Source organism: Lynx canadensis, chromosome B2 (assembly GCF_007474595.2).
Source record: "Lynx canadensis isolate LIC74 chromosome B2, mLynCan4.pri.v2, whole genome shotgun sequence".
NCBI lineage: Eukaryota > Metazoa > Chordata > Mammalia > Carnivora > Felidae > Lynx > Lynx canadensis.
This window is the reverse complement of record NC_044307.1, coordinates 137907054-137933458: the sequence shown is the minus strand read 5'-3', so window position 1 is coordinate 137933458 and position 26405 is coordinate 137907054. Positions and strand designations below refer to the sequence as shown.

Sequence of the window (26405 nt, the reverse complement as noted above, 5' to 3'; positions counted from 1 at the left end):
TGTGCCTTCAGGTTAGTAAATTCCTTTAGGCCAAGAAATGCATTGCTTTATAGAAGTTATATTAAAACAGTTCCCTATCTGATCAGTTCAGTGTTTTGCTTTTGTGTTCAGAAGAGGAGGAACCGATGGCGGGACACCCAAACCCAGTGGGCAACAGAGGTCGCTATACTCACTATAAAGTCTATACTTGAAAGGCTCTGACCTCTGTGGATTTCCTAATTGAAGAGAGGATAACATAATAGTGACTCTGTATAATGACACATGCCAGTTGAACATCTGGGCCATCACGTTTTTGTCTCTTTGGATATTCTTTTTTGCATTTTATCAACCCTCAGTCAAAGGCCTTTTTCCGGGCAAGAATGATCTTTTTCCTTTGATTCCAGGTGTGTATGTGTGTGTTCAAGAGTTACTGTTTTGCTTTAATGTCACTTACATTAAAATATCACATAAAATGGATTTATTATGTACTTCTTAATGGGAATCTGGCATTTTCCCATGAAAAATCAATTTATAAGTAAAAGATATTAAAATGCCAGACTCCCATTAAAAAAGTATAGTAAATACATTAGAATTAGTGCTTACTGTCCAAGATCAGTTCTTGTGTAATTGCGTTTTGCGAGTAGATGCATTGTTTTTAAATGTTTACCACTCTGTATTTCACCCAGATGAAAAATTCTTGTGTAGCTGAGGATGACAAGAATTGTATACCCATACAGATTTTGGCTTTTCTGATTAGACTGACAATGCCCTAGTAGATGTCATATGTGTTAATTTCATCCAAGGGAATATAACCACCAGAAACAGAAGTGTTCTCATCTATTTATGTGGGAAGTCCTCCCACACATGGTTTTATAAAATAGATTTTGAATTCTCTTTGGTATTCTTGGTTTATACTGTGGTGTATGTGTATAAGTATGTACAAGCACACATGTATTAACTTGAAATCAGCAGAAGACTGCTTCATTGTCAGGGGAGTAACTTTAAATGAATAAAAAAGGATGTTACTGTATTCAGTGTTCCTGGCCCAGATATTTAATTAAAAAATTGTTTTCAATGGTTTATATCCATGATTGTTAATTACCTTCATGCACAATATTCAGATTTTAAAATCAAAGGTAATAGGTCAAAGGTTTATTTATAATCCACAAAGAAAACTATACATTAGTCTAAAATGTTGTACCTTTTATATGACTCTGGCACTGGTGTTTACCAGCCTGAAGACTGTACAAGTCCTTTACACAACAAAAATTCGTTTTTTTATCTGTAAAATAGAAATGACAGAAAATGGTCATTATGTGTTTGTTTGTTTGTTTGTTTGTTTTTGTCTTCAGCCAAATGATATGGCCAAGCCGTTCTTATAAAGCGACACTCAGCATTTCTAGCTCCTATTTTTCAACCTCTCTATTGAAAATTGCATTTGGAAAAAGAACTAAGATTTACCTTAAAATTTGCACAAGTTTAGAACAAAGATATTTCACATAGTCTGGTTACTTCCATATCATTTGTTGGGTTTTCGTTTGTGGCTTACAGTAATGTGCATCGTTTATTGTTTAGGATTTTTTTCGAAACTTGCCTCACTGGATACAGCAGCACGCTGCCATGAATGATGCTGGCAATTTTCTAATTGAAACATGTGATGAAATGGTTTCCCGAGATCTTAAACAGCAATTGCTATTGCTCAATGGACGGTGGAGGGAATTGTTTATGGAAGTCAAGCAAGTATGTCTTTCAAATCTATGTATGCTTAGAACATGCATGTGTTACAAACATGCTGATAAACAGTCCGTTTAGAGGCTGTTTTATTGTTGCAGCATGGACTTATTTAGGCAGAGTGCAGATGTGTTTGGAACTGTTATGTTTATTTTGGGTCCTTTATTCTTTCCCACTTACACATTACAGAAATGTATACTTCGGTTAAGGATTGTATTGACATATGGGGCCTCATGTTTGAAATCATAATTCTTCACTTCTGTGCTAGTTTTTTTTTTTTTCACAGTAATTGGACTTCCTTCAAGTGTATCTAAAATAAGAATCAGGAATCAGTCTTTCTTACCATATAACAATTCTAGAAAGTATGTAAATGTGAGGGTTACAGGCTCCCAGAGGTCGGGCTTAACTGATTTTCCGTGTTGTGCTTCTCCCTTTCCTTAACAGTATGCTCGGGCTGATGAGATGGACAGAATGAAGAAGGAGTATGCAGACTGTATTACTGTCCTGTCTGATTTTGCAACTGAAGCCCATAAGAAACTTTCTGAACCCTTAGAAGTCTCTTTTATTAATGTCAAGTTATTAATTCAAGACTTGGAGGTGAGGGGGTTTCTGGACAACAAAGTGAAAACCTGTTCTGTTGTGAAACGAAAGATCATTCATGTTACTCAGATGGTTGCAAAGTTTTCCTGTCTCCTTGGCACCCTTTTGACATGTGTGCATATCCTGATTTGCACCTCAGAATTAAAGATTGCATTTAAATAAAAAAATTGATTTGAATTTTTTAATGCTCTATTTTTTTAAAGGTTAATTTATTTGAGAGGGAGAGAGAAAGCGAGTGAGCATGAGGAGGGAGGGGCTGAGAGAGAGAGGGACAGAAGGTTCAAAGCCTGCTCAGCGCTGACAACTGTGAGCCCAGTGTGGGGTTCAAACTCACCAACTGTGAGCTCATGACCTGAGCCGAAGTCGGAAGCTCAACTGACTGAGCCACCCAGGCACCCCTCTGTTTGAATTTTTTAAAGATATGTTTTGACCATACAGTAACTTCAAAATAGGTTTGTTTGTTTTTTTAATTCAGAGATTTTTTTTTTTACAACCAAATTACAAAGGACTAGGAGAAAACAGGAAACATCTACATCCAACACCTCTACATAAATGCCTCTACTCTAACAAATTTATTAAATGAATTGTGCTATTTGCATATTTTGAGGACCTTGCAGCTCTCAAAAATGAAGTAGTAGAGGAATATGTAATGACATGGAAAGCTTTTCTAATATACTATTGGGAAAAGCAAAAAACAATATCCCCTTTTTTTGTGTAAATATAAAAAAATGGGTGTAAGTACACAGAGGGGGAAATGTTCATGATATAGTGATGGATGTTGGCTCTGGTTAGCACTGAGTGAGAAGCCTGGAAGTAACTTCAGTTTTCTTTTTCTTATCTCTAATTCATAAATTGTCTACAATGACCGTGTGTTGCTTTTTTTAAGATAAGGTAAGTTGTATAATTGTTAAGGTCAGAGGAATTGCCCCAAATTAACATGCATTTACTTGATTTATGATGTTTACATACTACATTCACACATATATTTTGGAAGTGTAAACTTGATGCTTACTTAAGGATTTATGGTTGCTTTTAAAGGAAAGCTTTTATCTATTTTTAATATGATCTTACCAATATATAATATATTAGCAAAGAAGGAAAGCAATAACTGGAATCTCCAAAAGTTTCTTACAAGTATAGGATTTCATACAGTACACATTGATTTTTGTTCAGCCTTCTGCAGAATTCTGAAATTAAAAGGAAATGTACGTTGTGGTAATGTAGCTGTTTCAATGGCTCCTGCAGGACATTGAGCAGCGGGTGCCTGTAATGGATGCTCAGTACAAGATGATTACCAAGACCGCACACCTCATTACCAAGGAGAGCTCCCAAGAAGAAGCCAATGAAATGTTTGCAACCATGTCTGGGCTCAAAGAACAGCTAACCAAGGTGGGAAAATATGTTAATGCGAGGGGCCAACACTGCCTTGCGCGTGCCTATACCTCCTCTGGCCAACACACTCATGGGCAAAGTCTTTACCTGTTAAGAGATCATCCTTTTGTTGTTTATTGGGATTCTTGATTTAGTAACTTTGCCATTTAGGAACTTGGTCATGAAGTTTAACAAATGAAACTATGGAGCTGATGTCAAGTAATACCTCTGTGAATTTGGAAGTACTAGGAGGTTTATTTTAATAAAATCGATCGGTCTCTTCTGGAGAAATAAGGGGTCAGTGAAATGTCATCCAACAAGAGGGGGAGATAAGGAAGAGGAAGGAAGAGGAAGAGATCATACATTTAAATGAGAAAGAGTTCCCAAATGTCCTTTTTATTGAGGTTTATTTGACTGTTCTAAGAGTATTTATGCTATTTTCTGTGTGAATAGCCCAGAACGTGGAAATTCTGCTCTCTTCAGCTCACGGAGCTCACCTTAGACTTAAGATATATACACTTGTGCCACCCGTGTACAGGGAACCCAGTGAACACTAAACACCGGCCATAAGACTTTTCTGTTCTATTGGGGGATTTTCCTTAAGAGCTTTGGAAGGTTCCATTGGGATTTCTTATCTACCTGAAGTTGAGTTTTATGCAGATGGTATTGTTTGCATTTCAGTAATTAATTTTTAATAGGAGGTGGGAGGTAGTATAAATGAAGAGGAAAATTTTGTAATGAACAATTGAGAAACAGAGGAAAAGACAGCAGAAAAACCTGTAATTTAGGAGAGAACAAGCAGAAGGAGAATAACCCACATGAAGTCAGTAGTGGGCAATTAATGAAAAGAGGAATAAATGAGATAAGTGGAAAAAAGGAAGAATCATGGTATTGAAAAAAAGAGAACACTTCATTCATATATTAGAATGTTAATTTGTAATTCTTTTTATTTTTAACATTCAAGTTAAATGTTATCTGTAAAGATTGGGTACAATTCAAAGTCAACGTTACTGATTTGATAACCTTCAAACAGCTTTCAGAGCCATATCTTGGGCTTGCACATCTTAGCCGAGGCCAAGTTTAATGATTTAAGGTGACCTGTGAGAAAGCAGATTCCACCTTTGAGCACATCTAAGTCATTCTGCTTTTTTAAGCTACTGCTTCAGTTGTAGCATCTTAGTAAGTGTTCAGCTGTATCTAGGAAAGATTTATAAAGCACACTGACTTTTAATTTATTTTTATTTATTTTGATGTTTATTTACTTATTCTGAGAGAGAGAGACAGAGAGAGAGAGAGAACGTGAGCAGGGGAGAGAGAGAATCCCAAGTAGGCTCTGTGCTGTCAGTGCAAAGGCCAACATGGGGCTCCGTCTTACAAACCGTGATATCGTGACCTGAGCCAAAATCAAGAGTCAGATACCTAACCAACTGAGCCACCTAGGCACCCAGAAACCAACTGATTTTTATAGGTGTTAGCAGATTCTCTTTTGTTCAGAATCATTTTAGAAAAGCCTTGTTGCAGTAGATCAGTAGCTTTCTTTTGGTGAGTTTACCCTTTAGGCAGTGTATCTGAGAGCATGAGAATATTCATAATTTAAGAAAAAAGAGAATGGTCTATTAACAAGTATTCCATTTCCTTTCGTTGGTTCCCAAAAGTATGAATAATATTTTGGGAGCAATTCTAAGTAAAATGAGTGGGGACAGGAAGTTCTTAGAGAACTACTTGATCCTGCATTCCAACATGAAGGTGTTAAGACAGAAACTTTATGGATCTCTTGATCTCCAGGAACGTATGGCCTCATCGTGAAGATCAAGCTGATATTAATACAAGTGTAGGGGCACCTGGGTGTCTCAGTGGTTGAGGATCCGACTCTTGAGTTTGGCTCAGGTCATGATCCCAGGGTCATGGGATGGAACCCCGTGTTGGGCTCTGCGCTCAGCATTGAGCTTGCTTGGGATTCTCTCTCCCCTGCTTGCACGCTCTCTTTCTCTCTAAAAAAAAAAAAAAAAAAAAAAAAAAAAAAAAAAAAAAAAAAAAAAAAAAAAAAAAAAAGAGTAATACAAGGGTATAAAGTAACAGCATTTTTTAAAAGACAAGTGACAGATGAGGCTGGGTCAGTTCAGACTAGGGAGACATCCCCTGGCTTGGGAACCTTTGTAAATAAACTGGTACATGACTTGTGCGCTTGGGGTGACTAAGATGATTGGCAGAGGGCCGTGACACATGTTGCTGGGGGAGGTAGGGAAGCACAAGGCCTGTCTGGGAAGAATGAGTCAGCCAAGTTACAGGTCTGTCCGGAGTTTAGGGTTCAAGTTGTAGAGACCTTGAAAATAAAGTTGGAAAGTCAGTCTAGATAACGTCATTCGTAACGATCTCAGGTCAGGTTTTGAGGCGGAAATGAAGATAAGTTGCACAGTTTATGAAGGAGAATTCGATGCCATCTGGCTCACTAACAGCCTCGTTTAGATGGGAGGGTGCCATCCAGATGGACCCTTTAGATGAGTCTTCCTGGGAAAATTCTGTGGCATTTATTTGTCTCAGTGATTGAGTAGTATTGTGTTTTTATATCAAAATGTAACAGTACAAAGGAAGTATCATTAAATAAGAGTCTTTGGAGATCTGCAAGCACCGAATGACGGCTTCGCTGAAGAAAATGTTCTCAGAGGTGTGAACAGTGCCCTGAGCTTGTGGTACTTAGTGGCGTTTGACGGAATTTTTGTTTTTGTCTTTTTAAAGGTCAAAGAATGTTGCCCTCCACTCCTTTATGAGTCTCAGCAGCTGTTGATCCCATTGGAAGAACTGGAAAAGCAGATGACGTTCTTTTATGACTCGCTTGCGAAAATCCACGAAATTATGGCAGTTCTCGAGCGTGAAGCCCAATCCAGTGCCCTTTTTAAACAGAAACATCAGGTAAGGGAAAGTCCCCGTGAGGAGACATGGTTATTTTTAAAGCGTGTGTAGTGGGACTGAGGTGGTGCCCACAGTGGCAGGAATTCAGTTAGGACAGGAGACATTTTTCTAGAGTAGCGCTGGCAACTCAAAACAAAAATACACATCTTGTCCAAAGATGAAAACCCTGTCCACTAGAGATAAAATAAAATGTATCTATCTATGTAAATTTACATAGAGATAAAATTTTTATAACCAAATTAAAAATTTTATGTATTTAGACATATATAAAAGTAAAGTATATTTCTATCTGGTGTCTATAATCTATGTCTTTTTTAAATCTTTTTTTTTAATGCTCATTTATTTTTGAGAGAGGGCAAAAGAATATAAGAAAGGAAGAGACAGAGAGAGAGGGAGACACAGAATCCGAAGCAGGTTCCAGGCGCTGAGCTTTCAGCCCAGAGCCTGATGCGGGGCTCGAACTCACAAACTGAGATCATGACCTGAGCTGAAATAGGACGCTTAACCGACTGAGCCACCCAGGTGTCCCTATAATCTGTGTCTTAAGAGATCTTTTCTTTGCCTCTGAGATTATACAATCATAAAGTTCTGGGAATGTGTTTGGAGTGATAATTATTTTTCTTTGTCTCAGTTTTAGTAAGCAGATCTCCCTGCAGAACAGCTTCCCTCTCTTGAAGTTAATTGACTTGTTTAGGTGGTTTATTACAAATGACCCCATCCATCAGAGGAGGGTGAAACTTAACGGGCAAAAGGTTTGCCACTGCCTTCATTGAAAAAGATTCCTGGAAGGAAGTCACCATCACTTAGTAGAAAGAGCCAAGAGTATCTGAAGTGTCATATAGATATTTGGATCATAGATCTGATGTAACAAATTACAAAGCCTTGATTAGCTTTTATGCTTAAAATGCAGGTAATAATACCTAGTTGAGAGCTTATTGTGAAGATTACATTAGATATTCTATAATGTACTTAGCACACAATGGCACATAATACGTACTCTATAACTAGTTATTATTATTATTATTATTATTATTATTATTGATAATAGAGCCATGATGATTATACCACCAAACCCTGTTCTAGTGGGCTCTCATCCTATTGGATAAAGATTGTCTCTCACTTTGAGTCAGGTTGCCGTGTCTCACATTCTCAAATCACTATACATTGCCACCAAAGAATCCTTCCACAATTAAAATAACATTTGATAGTTTAGTAATAATAATACTAATAATATTTAATAATATATTTGTTAACATATGTTACTCTCTGACCTCCTAAATCTTCAAAAGGAAGAAGTGTGTCCTTATTCCATTTTGCCAAAACAAAACAAAACCCTTGGTCTTAACATTTGCATCTAGATTCCCAAAACCGGTATCCAAATGAGCAGTTTGAAATACTTTTACAAAGCAGTTGAGGATGTCAAAATGCAAATAGTGTGGCGGCTTCAAGTCAAAAAGTGACTGTTGGCCTTTGGGCTAATTTCCATGCATCTATCAACTGTAGAAACCACTATGATGCCAGGTTACGAAGCAGAGGTGGAAAGCCCTGGGTCACCATGGCTTCTCATCCGGTGACTGTGTGACACCTACATGTCCTCCCACACCCACCAGGCTGTTGCCTTTTGTGGTTAGGGTCTGGGGTCCCTCGTTTTGTTAATGAAAGGTTGACTGACAGCTTGTGAACCTTAGGAATTCAACTGTGCCTTTTGGGATACACAAATGATATGTAATTTGCTGCAGCTCTTTCAGTAAAGTATAATGTGCATGGGTGTTAAATTTATTTAGTCAGATTAAAACCTAATATGTAGATTAATTTTGTGATTGTTCTCTCAGTAAACCAAAGGCCTATGAGTTGGATGGACAAAGCAGGCACTAGAGAAATAACAACTTTGATGCCCTTTCATTTTCTTAATGGTAATAGCACAGGCATGAAATATATAAAAAAATCTCGAAAAGCTCAATGTGACATTTAAATGCCTTATATAAAAAGCACTGACTTCGGTGATTGCTTCAAATTGAGCTCTTCTGAAAAGAAACACTTCTCTGTACTTTTGATTTTACTTATAGCTGATTAATGGCCTAAAAGCTATATAATGTTGTTCTTATTGTTTTGTAATGGTTCCTCTCTTTCCTTCTTTTTCTCACTGTTTTAAATACTATTGTTGTGGGTTTCCTTTCCCTGTAGGAACTGTCAGCTTGTCAAGAGAGCTGTAAGAAAACCATGACGCAGATTGAGAAAGGCAGTCAAAATGTTCAAAAGTTCGTGACCTTGAGCAGTGTGTTAAAGCATTTTGATCAGACGAAGCTGCACAGACAGATTGCAGATGCCTACGGTGCTTTCCAGGTAAGCTCTCTCCGTGCTATAGAGACACGGGCCAGGGAAAAATACAAGGAATGAGGACATCTAACCATCACGTGTCATGCTTCCACTCTTGCTAAATGTCTTGCCTACTGAGGTTTGGAACCAATCATTTTACTTGTTTTCTTAATATTCATCAATGTTAAAAAGGAGTTGATTACTCTCATAATGAAATGTATTCCTTCCAAGTGTTTTTTTTTTTTTTAAAGAAACAATACTCTTTAACAAAATGATGCTTTCAGTAATCTGGAAGCAGCATCACATTATGATTATTTTTTAAATCAAGAATATGGTGAAGAAAATTGGAGACTGGAAGAAACATGTGGAAACCAATAGTCGCTTGATGAAGAAATTTGAAGAGTCTCGAGCAGAGTTGGAGAAGGTGCTACGGATCGCTCAGGAGGGCCTGGAGGAAAAGGGGAACCCAGAAGACCTCCTGAAGAAACATACAGTGAGTTTATCCTTCATGGGGCACTTGAGCTGAGGACATGGACAAGTGGTCTTGGGTGAAAAGTAAAAAGTGTGCTCCGATCTCATACGGAGTGTTTGAGGAGAACAGGGAAGAAGAGGTGAGTTAGGGAGGCAGAAACATTTTAGGTTATGAGATCTAAAGAAAAGGGCAGCAGCAAAAAGAACTTCAAGGGCAACTGATGAGCAGTATTATAATTGGCCATTCCTAAGTCCCTGAGGGAGTAGAGAGTTATAGGATATAGAACTCAGGCTCTCCAAATGACTATTCATTGTTAGGTGAGAAATTTTTACGTAACCAACATAACTCTTTTTAAGAGATAATTTTAGGTGGATGGCTAAGTCTCTGTGCTCATTTCATGAATCCTCCATATTGTAGTATGAACACCACGTGCCTTGAAGTTTGGTAGCTGATCCACAGCTTGTCCTATCGTGAAGCCATCTTCCTGTTAATCATACTCATTTAAGTCATTTCAGTATTAAAAATGTTAGTGATCAACGCCAAGTGGAGATGACGGCCCCTCTGAGAACATGTACTTTGAGTTATTTTCCCTGAAATTCCAGTGGATATTTGTATGAACCACACTACCGCATGATGACTGCAATATATTTGTGACGCAGCTGACCGTGATGTCTGTGACCAGCCAGCATCTCGTTCAGTTTAGACGCGTGGTGCCGTGTGGCACTTTCTGGTTTGAACCACTGTTGTTTCAAAATATCTCCGCGGACATACTCCTGAGTCTGTGTGAGACTTGGTCATGCGTCGATGTGCACACGTGTTGTATTTATCTGCATGGTGTGCCATATATTTATGCATGCACTGGGTGCTTAAGCAACGGGCACTTATTTTCTCACAGTTTGGGTTTGGTGAGGACTCTCTTCCTGGCTTGTAGATGGTCATTCTCACTTTCTTCTCGTAAGACGGAGATAAATAGGGAGCAAGATCTTTGATGTCTCTTCTTATAAGGGCACTAATTCCATCATGAGGGACCCACCCTCATGACCTCATCTCATCACCCCATAGGCCTCATCTCCAAATTTCATTACACTGGGGGTTAGGGGTTCAACATAGGAATCTGGCAGACGTCGGTGGGCACAGTTCTGTCCGTAGCCTGTGGGGTCGTGTGTATTCGCCTGGATGTGGATGGAAATGGCTCATAATGAACCAGCAGGGCCTGAGACACATTGCAGCTAGGGTATGAGGAATTGCAAGGCTAAACACTAGTTTCTGTTCTGCTCTTCTGACTTTACCAGAGAGGAATGAAAACTCTATTATAGGGAATCAAGGTTTTTGGCCCCTTGGCCTTCCAGAATATTCTGCCAAATTTGAAAACTGCAAAGATATTTCCTTCTAAAAAATGAAAAGCACTAGTTGAATTTCAGATGTGGTGGCTTCTGACTCATAACTATAGATAATTATAGTTCATTCCTTAAAAAAAAAAAATCATAGTTGCCAGCAAGGTTTAAAGAGGGCACTGGCTGGCTAACGGGCTCGTTTTGAGGCGTGACTGCCTGACTGTATGGTGTGTAGATGCTGCCTTTTATTCTGTCTGACACTCGTAACCACCTCCCCCTCCACGCCAGGAATTTTTCAGTCAGCTGGATCAGAGAGTGCTCAATGCTTTCCTGAAAGCTTGCGACGAGCTCACTGACATCCTCCCTGAGCAGGAACAGCAGGGCCTGCAGGAAGCTGTTAGAAAGCTCCATAAACAGTGGAAGGTGAGTCAGGACATAATGGATGCACAGACATAAGTACGTATCATGCATGATGGGACAGAGCATGAGGGGATTAAGGTTCGATTGTAAGAGAAATGTAGAAAGTCATGGAAGGTCACCATAGTTACTTCTCCCACTGAAAAAAACTGAACTTGAATAAAGCATGATAAAGTATGAGAGAATTTTGTTTTTCTCATTTTTTTAGTAGCATCAATTTTATCATATTACTTAAGAGCACTCTTTTTCTTTTCCTGCGTAGGTTTGGGGATAGGAATGACAAGGGCATTTAACTTATTCAGCAACATCAGTAAACCCACTTAAATAAATTATGTTAGAGATACTATAATAACATTTTGCTGTTTTCAAGGATTTTACCATCTGGTTTAGATTGTTACGACCTCAGAAATGTAAATATGAACATTTATTAGTTAAGGACTCAGCAATGAACATAGCATGATCCATTTCCCCAAAGAGCTTCGAGTCCAGTGGGGAAGATAATTAGTTGCAGATAATGAAAGTACAATATATAATAAGTCCCCAAAAGTGTAAGTAATACATATGAAAGCTTTTGTAGAGAGAAGTGGGCCTACTTGGGGAGTGGAAAGGAGTGAATCAAGTAACTAGTTTTGAGCTCGGATTTTAAAGAAGCAGCAGGGGTCTGGGGTACATGGGAGGGAGGAGTAACAGGAACTGGAAGAGAGAGAGAGCAGGAGAGAAAGCACAGAAGTTGGGGATGTAGGGATCCACTTGGCGGGTCTAACCTGAGTGCCCCACACTGGACTCATCACATGGAAGTCGATTTCAGAATCGAAGGCTGTCTTCCCCAGCCTGGAGAAAACCTACTCTAGCAACAGGGTGACCAGTGCTATCACGAGGTCACAGGGAGTGGCGAACTTCATGTGTGTTATATGAAGAAGTCACGGGGTCTGAAAGATAGGCAACCAAAACACTTTCCATCAGGTTTTGTGAATCTCTGGATTTTTTTGTTTTCTCCATCTCAGTAACATAGGCTATAAAATCAGCTCTATGCATAGGAAAAACTCAGTTAAGGACATAATTTTTTACTTGCTAAATTTGAAAATTAAAAAATCCTTAAACCCAAGTTTTCTAATATGTCTTTAAAACTTAAAATATCATAAATGTATTATAGAATAGAGATTCTAAATGAAAGCTGTATTTATTTTATACACACACACATTCACAACATTAAGCTCTCTAGGATATAATCTGGTCTAGTCTTTCCATAGCCCCAGATCATCTTTCTCATCAGTTATCTTAGTATTTTATTTTAAAAGTAAACTTTTAAATACCATAGCATAGGGGTACCTGGGCTGCTCAGTCAGTTAAGTGTCCAACTTCACTTCAGGTCATGATCTAAAGGTCCGTGGGTTCAAGCCCCACGTCAGGCTCTGTGCTGACAGCTCGGAGCCTGGAGCCTGCTTCGGATTCTGTGTCCCCCTCTCTCTGTGCCCCTCCCCTGCTTGTGCTCTGTCTCTCAAAAATAAATAAACATTAAAAAAATTTATAAATACCATAGGATACAAGTTAGCTAAAACTAATAATTGTAAGCCTGAAGGTAATCATATAGCTTATTCTTATATCAGAAAGAACATAAAACATTTCATGTTGCTTGCGTGCTGACTGCCCTGTTTACTTGAGGAATGCTCTAAGGAAAGAGACATGGCAGGTAGTCACAGGTGTGGGCTGTTTCACTCTGGCATTTTTACTAATAAAAGTTTTCTTATCTTCGCCTTTTGTGTAGTGAGTGTAATATAGGTTCTTCCTATCTCACAGGGTCATTGACAGAATTAAAAAAGACATATGCTGGGGAGAGGGTATGTGGAATCAGGGCGTGATTTAAATTTAGATTCAAATCTAGCTTTTCTACTTACCCTTAGCCTCAGTGGTCTGACCTGTAAAATAGGAATATTAATATTGTGTGAGGCTGTTGTAAAAATTAAATAGAATAATCCCTGTGAAACATGTGCCCCCCAGGCAGAAAGGATTCATTGCGGTCCCAATACTTACTTGGAAGTGTACAAAGCACAATGGCCAGGTGCAGACGATAGTGATTAAATCACATTGGACCCCAAGGGAATATTTTATGGTTTTTGCCACTTCAGTTGAAAATGTGTGTAATCAGAAATGGTATCATATTTTAAAAATATTCCTATGGGATGTAGGACCTTCAAGGAGAAGCCCCATATCATTTGCTTCATCTGAAGATTGATGTGGAAAAGAATAGATTCCTAGCTTCTGTAGAAGAATGCAGAACTGAGCTGGATCGAGAGACCACGCTGGTGCCCCAGGAAGGCAGTGAAAAGATTATTAAGGAGCACAGGGTACGTCTCACACACCCCACGCGCGGGCACGCCAAGTCACATTGTCACCTAAAGGATACAGCCGGTACTTTGGTTTGGGTCTGAAAACACGAAATAGCTTAATTACTTGATACAAGTAGATTAAATGGGAATCTTCTATGAAAATAGGAAAGTACTGTGTGGATCCTCACAGGGATTATATAAATGTTTATTGCTCATTAGATTTTCTTCAGTGACAAAGGTCCTCATCATCTTTGTGAGAAAAGGTTACAGCTTATTGAAGAACTGTGTCTGAAACTCCCCGTCCGGGACCCAGTAAGGAACACACCTGAAACCTGTCACGTGACTCTCAAAGAGCTCAGAGCTGCCATTGACACCACCTACAAGAAGCTCGTGGAAGACCGGGACAAGTGGAAGGACTACACTAGAAGGTAGTTGTGGAACTCTTTCTGGAGGCGGATCTGACCTGTCCTAATACTGTTAATTCCGAGATCAGTGCAAAACAAGTAATGATGCATGTTTTGTCTTCAGCAATAAAGAAAATCAAATCGTGCGATCTTGCCCAAGCTCTTATATAAAAATGCTTCATTTAATAAAAATGGGCGTCAGTCAGAAACAGAGTGAAGCACTTTATTTGTGAGTGACCCAGATGTTATCTCTTTGAAGCGAATTTGCAGTTCCTTGCTCCCCGGTTCCCTCATAGTACTAGAGGGGGGGCCTCTGCCTCTGGGTTTCTGTCTCCATCTGCTGGAGACAGAAGAGGCCAGACCTCAGGTGCTTCCTTCCTCCATGTGCTCAGGCCCTGGGACACATCGTTTTCCTTAGCTGAACTCTATCTACTCTGCCTTCTCTTTCCTCCTATGTGAAAAGTGCCCAGAGGCACCCCTGCCCCAAGCTTCATGGTAAAGGAACAGCTCCTAGAAAATTTGTTACTTGACTTGCTAATCAGTTGATGGTTAAACTTCCATGAATAAAGTCAAAAGAGAAAATGTATTTTAACCACTGGGATATTTTCTCCCTTTAATAAGAAGATACTTGTGTTATTTCAGAATTTCTGAGTTCTCATCTTGGATATCTGCAAAGGAGACACAATTGAAAGGGTTTAAGAATGAGCCCATCGATACCGCCAACCATGGAGAGATTAAACATGCCGTAGAGGTTAGTTCTGGGCCATATTTTGTGACTGGAAAATTTTCACTAATAAGAAAATTAATGGTAGACAAATGATATATTTTTTTTCTTTCTGTAAAAAAATTAAGTTCTCGAAAACTGTCTTAAAAAGAAGTCTCCTCATGTTACTGTAGAGAAGAAGTATGGAGGATTTTCTATTGAATTGTTGTTAGCTTTGAGACTTAGTCATACTCAGGGGTACCTCTAATACATCTTTAGCTAATGGGAAATCTTGAGAGGAAAATTGCATGCGTGGGCACATAACACAGCAGAGATTTAAGAATTGTTGCGGAAAAACAAGAACACTATAGGTTTTTATACATTTTCAGCCATTCCAAAGGCAGCTCACAGAATGAGGGAATTGGGCAAGGTCTCTAAGCATCATTTCTCATGTCACATTCAGTCTGGATCGGATCAGCTCTGTGAGCGTGGGTACAGCCTGATAAACGGAGCCAGCGGACAGAACCTCAAGCCTGAACCCCAGTTCGCATCCTGTGAATGACCACAGCAACCTCCTCCTCCTTAGCATGGCCTATTCTGTCTTATAGGCACACGCCATTGTGCAAATCCTTATCTTTCAGCGTTTTGAGCTCATGCAAGTCACATAGTAGCTGTTAATGAGAACGTGTTTCCTTTCTATTCCTATCTTCTGAGGTCCACGTTTTTCTAGTAAATTTATAATCCCTGTAAATGCTAGAGATCCTCAATAATGTCATGCTCTACCCATAGGAGGATATCTATATTTGTCATTGGTTGCTATTATATAGTACCAAAAAAAAAATTCACATCTTAGAATGAAGAGATCGCTTGGTTGTGGAACTGGTCATTTTCTGTTTGTGTGAATGTGCCCTGGAAGGTCCTCTGTAGCAGCACCTTGGGTTTCCTCATGCACCCGGAGCGTGTGTAGGAGGGAGAGGCTTCCCAGATCATCCCTCCCACAGTTCCCAGACCTTACAAGGGCCGAGGCCCCAGAATATTTCTGGCCTTGTCCTGGCCAGTAAGCCCTCCCTTCCTGGATTAGAGCTGTGCTCCTATTTGCACATCCTACTATCTGGAGAACTGACTTCAATAAAGTCACAAAAATGAGGCATAGAATCTAAGTCAGTTAAGTTAAAATCAATTTTTAGGGCATCCATAATAATATTCAACAACTAAACTCTTCAAACAAAAAGAAATCAGCTCATTAAAAAAAGGGCTCTTTCAACCTTTTTTTTTCTTTTTCTAAAAATATCATATTCCTTCCAGCTAACAGAAAATAAGATAATATATAATTTCCAATTTTGGTATCACATATTTTTCTATAGTACTTTTAGAGGCATTTTTATTTGTGATCAAAGGAATATCTATAGATATATGACCACCTAGTTATGAACTAAGCATCTAGTTAGCTTTTTGTTATGAGAGGTTCGATTTTACATATCAGGTTTTGACATTGGGAAAGTTTTTTGTTTTTTGTTTTTTGTTTTCCTAGCACTTAGGGACTTTCCTTAAAGATGTAAACGAAAAGTGAAATCAGCAGCCACTCTACTGATGAACAAATGCCTGGTTCTCCTACCTCCACCGTATGAACTTTCTTAGGCTGAGTCCTTTCTTGATTCACAATGTATTTTGCTCATCAAAACTGTTCTTTCATTCCAGGAGATCAGAAATGGTGTTACCACAAAGGGCGAGACTCTCAACTGGCTGAAATCCAGACTTAAAATTTTAATTGAAGTTTCTTCTGAGAATGAAGCCCAAAAGCAAGGAGATGAGTTGGCAAAATTATCTAGTTCTTTCAAGGCTCTCATAGCTTTGTTGTCAGAGGTATACCATTTACTCATACTCTAAATAGACAGTTCTGGGTGAGAAATCTGGAAGGCTCTTTTACTTTGGGTTGTGGTTTAAGAAGTAATTATATAAAGTATAGTTGAAACACAGTAGTGAAGATACTTATTCATATGAAGATTGGTGGGGAAGATGTTTGAATTACGGTTGGTGTCATTCTTGGATATGTTAATTCAGAATAATAACCTGTATCTAAGTATAAAGCTTATCAGATCCACACTTTTTACCCTTACTAAAAGCGTTGGTTCATGGTCAGTTGAAGCTATATTATAGAGGTTAGGTACACAGGCTTGGGAGTTCAACAAACCCAAGGTTAGAATTTAACTCTGATAGTCTGCTTCCTATGTAATCTTGACCTTGTCATTTAACATTTCTGGGCCTTGATTTCTTTCTTATAAAACCTACTAGTGCCGGGGCGCCTGGGTGGCTCAGTCGGTTAAGCGTCCGACTTCAGCTCAGGTCACGATCTCGCGGTCTGTGAGTTCGAGCCCCGCGTTGGGCTCTGGGCTGATAGCTCAGAGCCTGGAGCCTGCTTCTGATTCTGTGTCTCCCTCTCTCTCTGCCCCTCCCCCGTTCATGCTCTGTCTCTCTCTGTCTCAAAAATAAATAAGCGTTAAAAAAATTAAAAAATAAAAAAATAAAACCTACTAGTGCCTATACTATTACTATAGCACCTATACTCAGTGCCTGACGGTAAATGCTTAATAACCAATAGTTGATAATAATAAAATATTCCATTTAACAGACCAGTAAAATCTATTTTATGCAAGACCTACTCATTTAAAATAACTTTTTTTTTAATGTTTATTTGAGAGAGAGCGACAGAGAGACAGAGCGTGAATGGAGGAGGGGCACAGAGAGGGGGAGACACGAATTTGAAGCAGGCTCCAGGCTCTGAGCTATCAGCACAGAGGCTGATGCAGGTCTCAAATTCACAGACTGCAAGATCATGACCTGAGCTGAAGTCAATGCTCAACCGACTGAGCCACCCAGGCGTCCCAAGAGCTACTCATTTTAAACTTCTTATTAATACGTTTCAAGTGTTTATATTCCTCTGTGGATTTAAAATACACAAACCTATCTCCTTCATTTCTGGTAGGGCCCTTTCTACCCTCAGCAAGAACATTTTCACTGACCAGATGCCATGCAAGTCTAATGAGTTTGTGCACGCGAAGATAATGTAAGATGGAAAGTTGAATAGACTGTTACTATTATTTCTTTAAAGTCATTTATAAACTTGCATGGAAAAATGATCATCTGGATGGCTTAAGTTCCCTGATGCTAAAGATTGGAATTCTCTGTAGATGTCCTTAATCTAACAGTTGATCAACTAACCTTTTATATTTTCAATGCATGTAGATCTGTTTGAGACTCTAGCAGTGAATTTTCGTAAGCTCAAAATACTCTGAACTGCATGTGATTTTAGTTTTATGTGAAAATTTTGATATTATGTGTCAGTTTTCTTAAGAATTTTTGACTAATTGAAAAGAGTGATAGCATTAGTCAAATTTTGGAACATGAGTTATTTCAATCCTTTTGATAACCATCTTTCATGACAATAGTCTAGTTGGTGCCACTGCCATACTTTAAGTAAAATTCTGACATCATTCTTCTCTATTCTTTCTTTGATAAAGAAGCTGGTGGTGGCGCCTGGGTGGCGCAGTCGGTTTAAGCGTCCGACTTCAGCCAGGTCACGATCTCACGGTCCGTGAGTTCGAGCCCCGCGTCAGGCTCTGGGCTGATGGCTCGGAGCCTGGAGCCTGTTTCCGATTCTGTGTCTCCCTCTCTCTCTGCCCCTCCCCCGTTCATGCTCTGTCTCTCTCTGTCCCAAAATAAATAAAAAACGTTGAAAAAAAAATTAAAAAAAAAAAAAAAAAAGAAGCTGGTAAGGGCAAAAATAATGGTTACAGTTTTAAAAAATAAATATATGTGCCAGTGATCTTTGATCCAAGACCTAACAAATAGTTTTAGTTACATCGATAGATGAGTTTATATTTTGTTCCACCCACACACACACACATAAAACACTTTGGCAGCCTTTAAAATTAGAAATTATCAGTCTCCCTAACACTTTACCAAACCCATTTATTTACTGTATCCTCTAAGTACTCTCATGACATTGCCCACGGGACTTGTAGCAAAAATCTATCTCTAACAATAGACACATTATGCTTGCACACATCATCTACCTTAAACTTCTGCATAGTTTATATTCATACTTTATATGTTACTTCATCACTAGTAAAAGCAAAGAAAGAATAATGGAAAACATTCATGTTGTTCATGTAAAGATTTATATTAAAAGATGGATTGACACATTCAGTGCATCCTGTGATTATCAATCCATTAGCATTTAAATTATTGTTGAACACGAAGTGTTTGTGATTGTCCAATGTAAGGCAAAAAAGGCTGTGGGTAGATTGGACAATATGTAATGGTGAATCACTTCTTTTCCACAAGAGCTGTGATTTACTGAGATCTGAAGTTTGTGGTTTTCATGGGTCTTATTGCTTTGTTTGGAAAAATAGCACACTCAGGTTACCTGGGCCAAACTCAGAGCAGAAGCAGGTCAAAGAAAAAGATAAATTAGAGAAAGAGAAACTGAAAGCTTCTGTGGAACACAAATGGTACACAACGTGAAAATCTTAGTGAAGCTGGAGAAACGACTGGCTTGGAAAGGAAAAGATGCTGGTGACACTGAACTAGAGGAAGCAGAAATTAAACAGAAGAGAAAGCTTAAATTTAGGAAAAAGAATTCACTACATAGCCACAAAATAGAACTTATGTTATGGTTATGTAAAAATACTGGAATTGCATTTTCAATAAATATTCTTTTAATACCCCCCCCCAAACTTTTTCTCTAATTACTTTGAATAGGGTGGATTCAACTTTCTTATAATGCACTTTTATAACTTATAATTGGATTTCAGTCATGGGATTGTAATCAAAGGGATCCAGGAGATAATAGCTACAATATACCCACTTTTGTCATCCTGCCTCAATTGCCAGGTTGAGTGGGCACAGAGCCCACCTCAAATGAGGCTTGCAATTCACATAAATGTCAGTTTACTAATAACTAAATAAACCTCAAAAGTATATGAAAGAATAAAAGTTAGAGATCTGTGTATATATTTTAAGTTCTTGAGATAGACTTTACATGTATTCTTAAAATCTTTAAGATTACATGAGCATCATATGAGTTACAATTTTTCATGAAAATCTAGGTTGAAAAGATGTTAAGCAACTTTGGGGACTGTGTCCAGTACAAAGAAATAGTCAAAAGTTCCCTTGGAGAGTTGATTTCTGACTCTAAAGAAGTCCAGGAGCAAGCTGAGAAGATCTTGGACACTGAAAATCTGTTTGAAGCACAGCAATTACTTCTTCATCACCAGGTAGGACGCGCTTTATCCAAGGCACTTATGTGAAGTTCATTAGTCACTGACAGAGCCAGAGAGATCAAGGGAAATGTACGTCCACAGGATGAGGGCAAAGGGAAGGGGGTGCAGGAAGGAATCCACTTGAATGGTTAAAAAAAAAACAAAACAAAACAGAAACTTGATACCTCTGTTCTCTGTCCAGTATTAGCCATTTCAGAAGAGCCTGCAAGATAAATTCCTAGCCCAAGTGATTGAATGATATCAAAAAGTTCAAGGAATATTATAGAGAGAAAGCTGATTGAGTGAGTTATGAAAACCTTCATAAAACTTGCTCACTTGTCCTTTTCGTAACAGAGAAGGAAAGCATAGAGATAAAGTGCTTCATATTTAAGATCACTATTCTTTGTCATAAGGTTAAAATCCTGCTCTTCAATTTACAACTTTGAATACATCTCAGTTTGGAAAATTATAAAGCACATGAAGTACCAGACTTTTCAGAATAGTATCCTCTTATGAAGGATTAGAACTGGAAGTAAAGAAATTCTGGTACATGTATTGATAATAAACAATTTGAGCCAACTTACTTGCCAAACTCAATAGTAGAAGAATGATTCAAATCAAATATTTTAATAACAAAATTCTGGCTAACTTAACGTATAGCAAAATGTTAGCTAATTTTATATATGATATATAAACATGGAAGTTGCATTAAGAGTGTGTGTGTGTGTGTGTATATATATATATATATGAACATGTAAAACTGCAGTCTCTAGGCTTTATAGATTTATTTAATAATTATAAAAAGGCTGTGAGCACAAGAAAACATAATGCTTGGTATTACACTAGTCTCAATCATGGTAAAAGTTGTGTTTGAGTGTCAGTTTAAGTCAGAGAAATGTGAGATTACAGATATTTACATTAATATTTTAAAACTGTTCACATTTCTTGGATCACATGCTTGGATATATGCCTTTGTTTACTTTGTGAAAATTCATAAGCTATGGATTTGAGGTTTGTACATTATATTTCAATAAAAAGTTTATTTTAAAACATAGCTTTCCCAAAATATCTCGGCAGGTTTATCAATCTGAATATACCCCAGAGTTAAATCTCTTAATATCAGCATTTTTACAGCATTAATGACTTAAAAAAATTAGAGTTGAGACTTTGTGATTTGGGGCAAAAAATAATTCTTTAAGGAGAATCAGGTCAAATGAATAGTTTCACCAAATTCCTTCCGGAGGAAAGGGCCCGCCTTCTACACAAAATGTGAAATGTTTAAATTTGTCCGCAGTTAAAACACCCAAGACCAAATTAATTGTATTGTTTATCATTAAGAACACAAAATATTTACAAATAATGTCCATTTTGATCAACATAGAGTCCCCATTGCCATTTTAACTGTTCAAGTTCACTTTTGAAATACAGTTTGGCCCCACACTGCCGAGAGGTTTTACCTTTCTGCACCTCTGCTAGAGTGCTGGTGTTTCTGTCCCTGCTTAGCCGCCCAGTGAGTAACATTTATCCCCATCTGTTGAACAAATGCTTCCAGCAAAAGACAAAGAGGATTTCTGCGAAGAAGAGAGACGTGCAGCAGCAGATAGCACAGGCTCAGCAGGGAGAAGGTGGGATGCCCGGCCAAGTCCGGGACGAGCTGCGGAAGCTGGAGAGCACCCTGGACAGCATGGAGCACAGCAGGGAGAAGCAGGAACGCCGCATCCAGGTAGGAGACCGGAAGTCTAGGGTGGTGTTAACTTCCGGGTCACAAATGATGTCTCCTTCTAGTGGGAGCGAACGTTTGTTCCCGCCTCTGATGTTCCAGGGCCGTGTTAAGTTTTTTAACATGAGTTATCTCTCTTAATCGTCACATTAACCTTATTAGATGGGTATTAGAATTAGCACATTTTGCCCACATGGAAGCTTAAAAAGAAAGGGATTGAGGACTTTCACAAAAGTCACAGAGCCGCGATCAGTAACAAAGCCAGAATTTTAATCCACACTTGTCCGAATCCAGGAATTAACACTGGATCGTTTCACTTTTCTGTGCAGTCCAGCAGCCATATGTTTATGCTTTGTTGTGATCTTGACACTTTTAAAAAGTTTCTGAAGAGTTGCTATCTGCTCATTCACTACCCCACTCCCCTCTCTTCTCTTTCTCCCTATTATTTTTCTTTTTTTGAAAGAGACTGGGAGGCTCTCTTTTCCTTTATCCCTTATCTGCATTTTGAACAATATCCTTAGATTCATAGGACTTTACAGCTGGTAGAAAACTCAGGGTGCTAGTCTACACATCCGATTTTTGTAGGTGAATTGAAACTCAGAGTGAAATTCTTATAGGAGACATTAAGATCATCTTTGTTCAGCATAACCGCATGAAATATGAAGAGAATTAACTGGAAGTTGACAGCCTAACAAATGAATGGAAATGTGAACAGTATTTTGTGACATGCTTTGATAATCCATAACATGATATGTTTATTTTTTTTCAAATTTAGGTCACATTAAGAAAGTGGAGCGATTTGAAACAAACAAAGAGACAGTGGTCAGATACCTTTTTCAAACAGGTTCCAGCCATGAGCGCTTTTTGAGTTTTAGCAGTTTGGAAAGTTATCTTCAGAATTGGAACAGACAAAGGTATATCAATATGACTATGCAATCCCATGGTACTCATTATTCAGAAGAAAAAGCTGTGTTTCTATTCCTTGTTACTATTAATTATTATAATTATTCATGTAATCAGTACTTATTGTTGACCTTCCACCTCTTCAAACACACTGGTCAAGTTGCTTTGGGACATGAAAACATCATATTTAAACATCAAGAACTAAGAGAAAGTTTGCACTGAAGTGGGAAATGGGCGTTTCCCTCACAGGCGGATACATTTAGAAAAAATCTCTCTGAAGGCAATAATATTTGTAACTGAAACTTGAAGGGCAAGTAAGACATAGAAAAGCAAGCGTGGGACTGCAACTAAGCATTCTTCTAATGGGAAAATGGCAGAAATATAAGTGTATGGAAATTCGGTTTTTAAAGCAGAAAGGCGCAAGTACAATTGTAATGAAAGTTGACCATATCACAAAGACACGTGAAGGTCTAAAGCATTACTTGCTAGGCAACATGGAGCCCTTAAAGGTTTTTAAGAAAGAGAGCCACGTGATCAGAGCCGTACTTTAGGGAGATGCATTTTTAAGTGTTTTTAAGAAAATTGAAAGGGTGTAGACTGGTGTCATGAGATCCAATTAGAAAGTTATTGCGTGTGCGTATTAACATGAACATGAGTCAGGGTAATGGAGATGGCAGTGGTAATGGACGCAAGAGACAGAGAGTAAAGGAAAAGATGAGGATCCCCAAGGTTCTGAGCCTAACAAACGCAATGAGAGTGAGACAGGAACTTGAAGGAGTAGCTGTCAGTTGAGGAAGATGACTGACACAGTTTAAGGACAGACTGAGGTTGAGGCTCCAGTGGACATCCAACAGAGAATATTTAGTGGGGTGCTTCATGAGATCAAGCCTATAAGCTCAAATATCTTAGATGCTCAGAGTAGACCAATAAATTGTAGGAAGTATTTAGAGAGTTGTACGGGCTCTTTCGGTCTTTTTGCACATGTTTTGGGTTAATAGAATGACTGAGTTAGTAAAGAAATGTGTTAGCCAATGTATAAGAAGAAGACTCATGTTCATTGTTAATAACAAGTAATCCCTGTGCTTCTTTTCTCTTACCAGAAAGGGCTTCTGTGTCCTCTCATCACTGCCATTTTGGTATTATTTCTTGTATCATTAACTCACTGAGGAGTTTAAAGTCTTATAAGCCACAGATTTTTTCAATTCTGTATTATTTTCATCAGCCATTAAAGAGAACATCACTTTTAATTTTAATTTTTAATTTTAATTATTTTATATATTAAAACTATATCAGGTATCTTTTATAAATACAAACAGATTCTGGGGGTTAATTATCATGGAGGTGTTTTGCCCAGATTCCATCCAGCACTTCTGATACCCTGTGGCTCTAATTCCTTTGAATTTGTGTATCAGCGGTAGATGAAACAAGTATAACCCTTTTTAGTGTTATTATTAAAATCTTCCTTAGCCAGTATGGTTTGGGATTGATTTAATAATGTGAGTTACATTTATTGAATGTATACACATGCTTGTCTAATCACTTGATGTTACCATCTTTAATCTACAAAACAGTCCTGAGAAATAGGTATCATTTTGAGTCCTGTTGGATAATGAGGAAATACAAGGAACAAAGGTGTTAATGATTTTGTCCAAGATCTCAGGATTACTAACTGGTAAGGTTTGGGAATAAAACCTCAGAAGTCTGAGTCCAGAGAATAAACCTTTAGCTACTAGATTTTTCATTGAAAAACTGAGGCTACTTTACTGTTTGATATGTGCTGTTACACAAACACGTCATCTAGAATAATTGTCCTCCACTCTTTGCTCACTTGACATTGTTAATACAGCGTTCATTCCAGTTGTAGCCCTTGAGTGGTTGTGCTAAAGACTTGAGTGCTTTCTGTCCACCAGCGTGTGGTAGGGAGTTCACAGCAATACCATGTTTATTCTTCACAGCAAGGCTTTACTGATGAGGAAATGAAAATTCAGAGTTCTGTGACCCAAGATCACATGGCTAGTGAAGGATAGAGCGTGGTTTCAACTCCAGACCTGACTGACTCCAGAGTCTGTCCTTTCCTGCTGTATCCTACTGCCACTCATATGTTTTCTCTTAGGACTTAGAGATAAAGCCTTTAACATTATTCTATTTTGGCTTAATTTGGTTTCAGTCAACATCGTTCTGTCCTTTGGATTCCTCCTCGCATTGTTCTTTCCCAATGCATAGCTCCTACAGAAGGCTCTCGATGGAGGGCATGTAAGCATTTGCAACATAATTCCACTTTCTCCATGATTTTTCCTGGGCTCTGGAATCACCAGGAGGGGGAGTGGATACTATTTATAGTTTGATTCTGTTCTTGGGATTCTGAGAGATTATGATGGAATTCACAGTCTCACAACCGAATCTACCTGACTGTAAGTTCATGTATAGCCCAGTAGATGCTTATAACCACAGAATTTAATGTGACATTAGCGAATACCAATTTTTAGGATATTATGTCTCTCTGCCATAAAAAGGAAGTTGTACTTACCCATTTTTATTGTCTCAAATTGCTGGGTATCTCTCTGAAGGAATGTTGATATTTCTATGAGGACTTTAAGCCTTTCAAGCATGAAGATACAATAGTATTATGTAGTAACTATCTTACGTGGCATTATGTAATAATTCTAGGAGGATCTCTGTGGGAAGAGGTGGCTATCAGAAGTCTTACCTTTGAACATTATTTACATCAGATTTCTTCATTACCTATTTTGGAGGAGGGGAGTTTATGATCAAAATGAAAACCTCCTGTGAGCTTCTCTTACATGAGAAGAAATGAGACACTAGTTTTTTCACACAAGATTTTTTTCATACAAGATTATCTCTGGGATTAGCTTTGCTATTCAGTTTTCAATACATTTATCTGACAGAATTCAGGTAACAGCTCAAATTTACCAGTGCCTCCACCATATTAAATTAATTTTATATTGAAGTGGTTTGCTGTTAATGAAAATCAGTGTGTGAATTTTTAAACCATGTGCCACGCACTTCAAAATGAAATTGCTAATAAAATGCTAACAGTAACTTGACAAGAAAACCATTACTATCTGAATTTTATATGAAAGCCTGAAAAATAATTCACCGAAGTCAACAACTAGTAATTAGCAAATCCAGAGTTCTACTCCAGGTTTGACTGGCTCAGAACTTACCTTCTTTTCATCGCATAGTGTGTGGGTATGTAGTCAATAAGATTTAACAGCATTAAGATCAGATTATCTCTCTTTCAGGGAATTAGTTAACAAAGTGTTTCTTTATGGGAAAGTATCAGTGATACACCATATTGACTAAAATAGTCTTTAGTTAAATAAATATTTATATTAATTGGCCTAGAACTCTCTTATCTCTAAGACTGAAAAAATCAGTCACTATTGATCATTGCCTGAACGGAGCCCATAATACACTAACATATTGGTGAGTAAGTTAGTTATTATAATGCGGCTTAAATTCTAAGCAATAAACCCAAACCAGGAAACAATGGAAAACATTCTTGTGAGAATTGTTGGATAATTATGAAGGTAGATATTTGACTGTGTATATAAAATGAAAATAATTTAGTGAAGTGTCTATTCTGGCCATGATGAAAATAAGTCGGGTCTTATTGCTAAGAATATTATATTCTAACACTCATACATGTATGAATCCATCTATCCATCCATCTATTCTGGTAGAGATTCTGCAAGGATGTGCAATTTATTTGAGGGTAGAATTTAATAGCAGATGCCTTCCTAACAATTATATTATCTTTTACTAGGAGTTTTCTAAACGAACAGAAGGTATTGCAGTCCAGGCTGAGAATCTTGTGAAGGAAGCTTCCGAGATACCACTTGGGCCCAAGAATAAGCAGCTGCTTCAACAGCAGGCCAAGACAATCAAAGAGCAAGTCAAAAAATTAGAAGACACACTTGAAGAAGAGTATGTGCT

The 26405-nt window shown here is 38.2% G+C and overlaps 1 protein-coding gene across 1 annotated transcript in view; it reads left to right on the top strand.

Annotated features, from left to right (window-relative positions):
* Positions 1-26405, top strand: part of SYNE1 (spectrin repeat containing nuclear envelope protein 1) — a 480852-nt gene that overhangs the window by 166831 nt on the left and 287616 nt on the right. The window contains 16 exon segments of the mRNA XM_030316617.2: positions 1555-1719; positions 2155-2307; positions 3556-3699; positions 6418-6591; positions 8776-8934; positions 9236-9400; positions 11002-11136; positions 13317-13475; positions 13677-13885; positions 14504-14612; positions 16263-16427; positions 19673-19840; positions 21378-21569; positions 22341-22428; positions 22431-22459; positions 26236-26396. Of these exon segments, the coding sequence (XP_030172477.1) occupies positions 1555-1719; positions 2155-2307; positions 3556-3699; positions 6418-6591; positions 8776-8934; positions 9236-9400; positions 11002-11136; positions 13317-13475; positions 13677-13885; positions 14504-14612; positions 16263-16427; positions 19673-19840; positions 21378-21569; positions 22341-22428; positions 22431-22459; positions 26236-26396 (2375 nt within the window).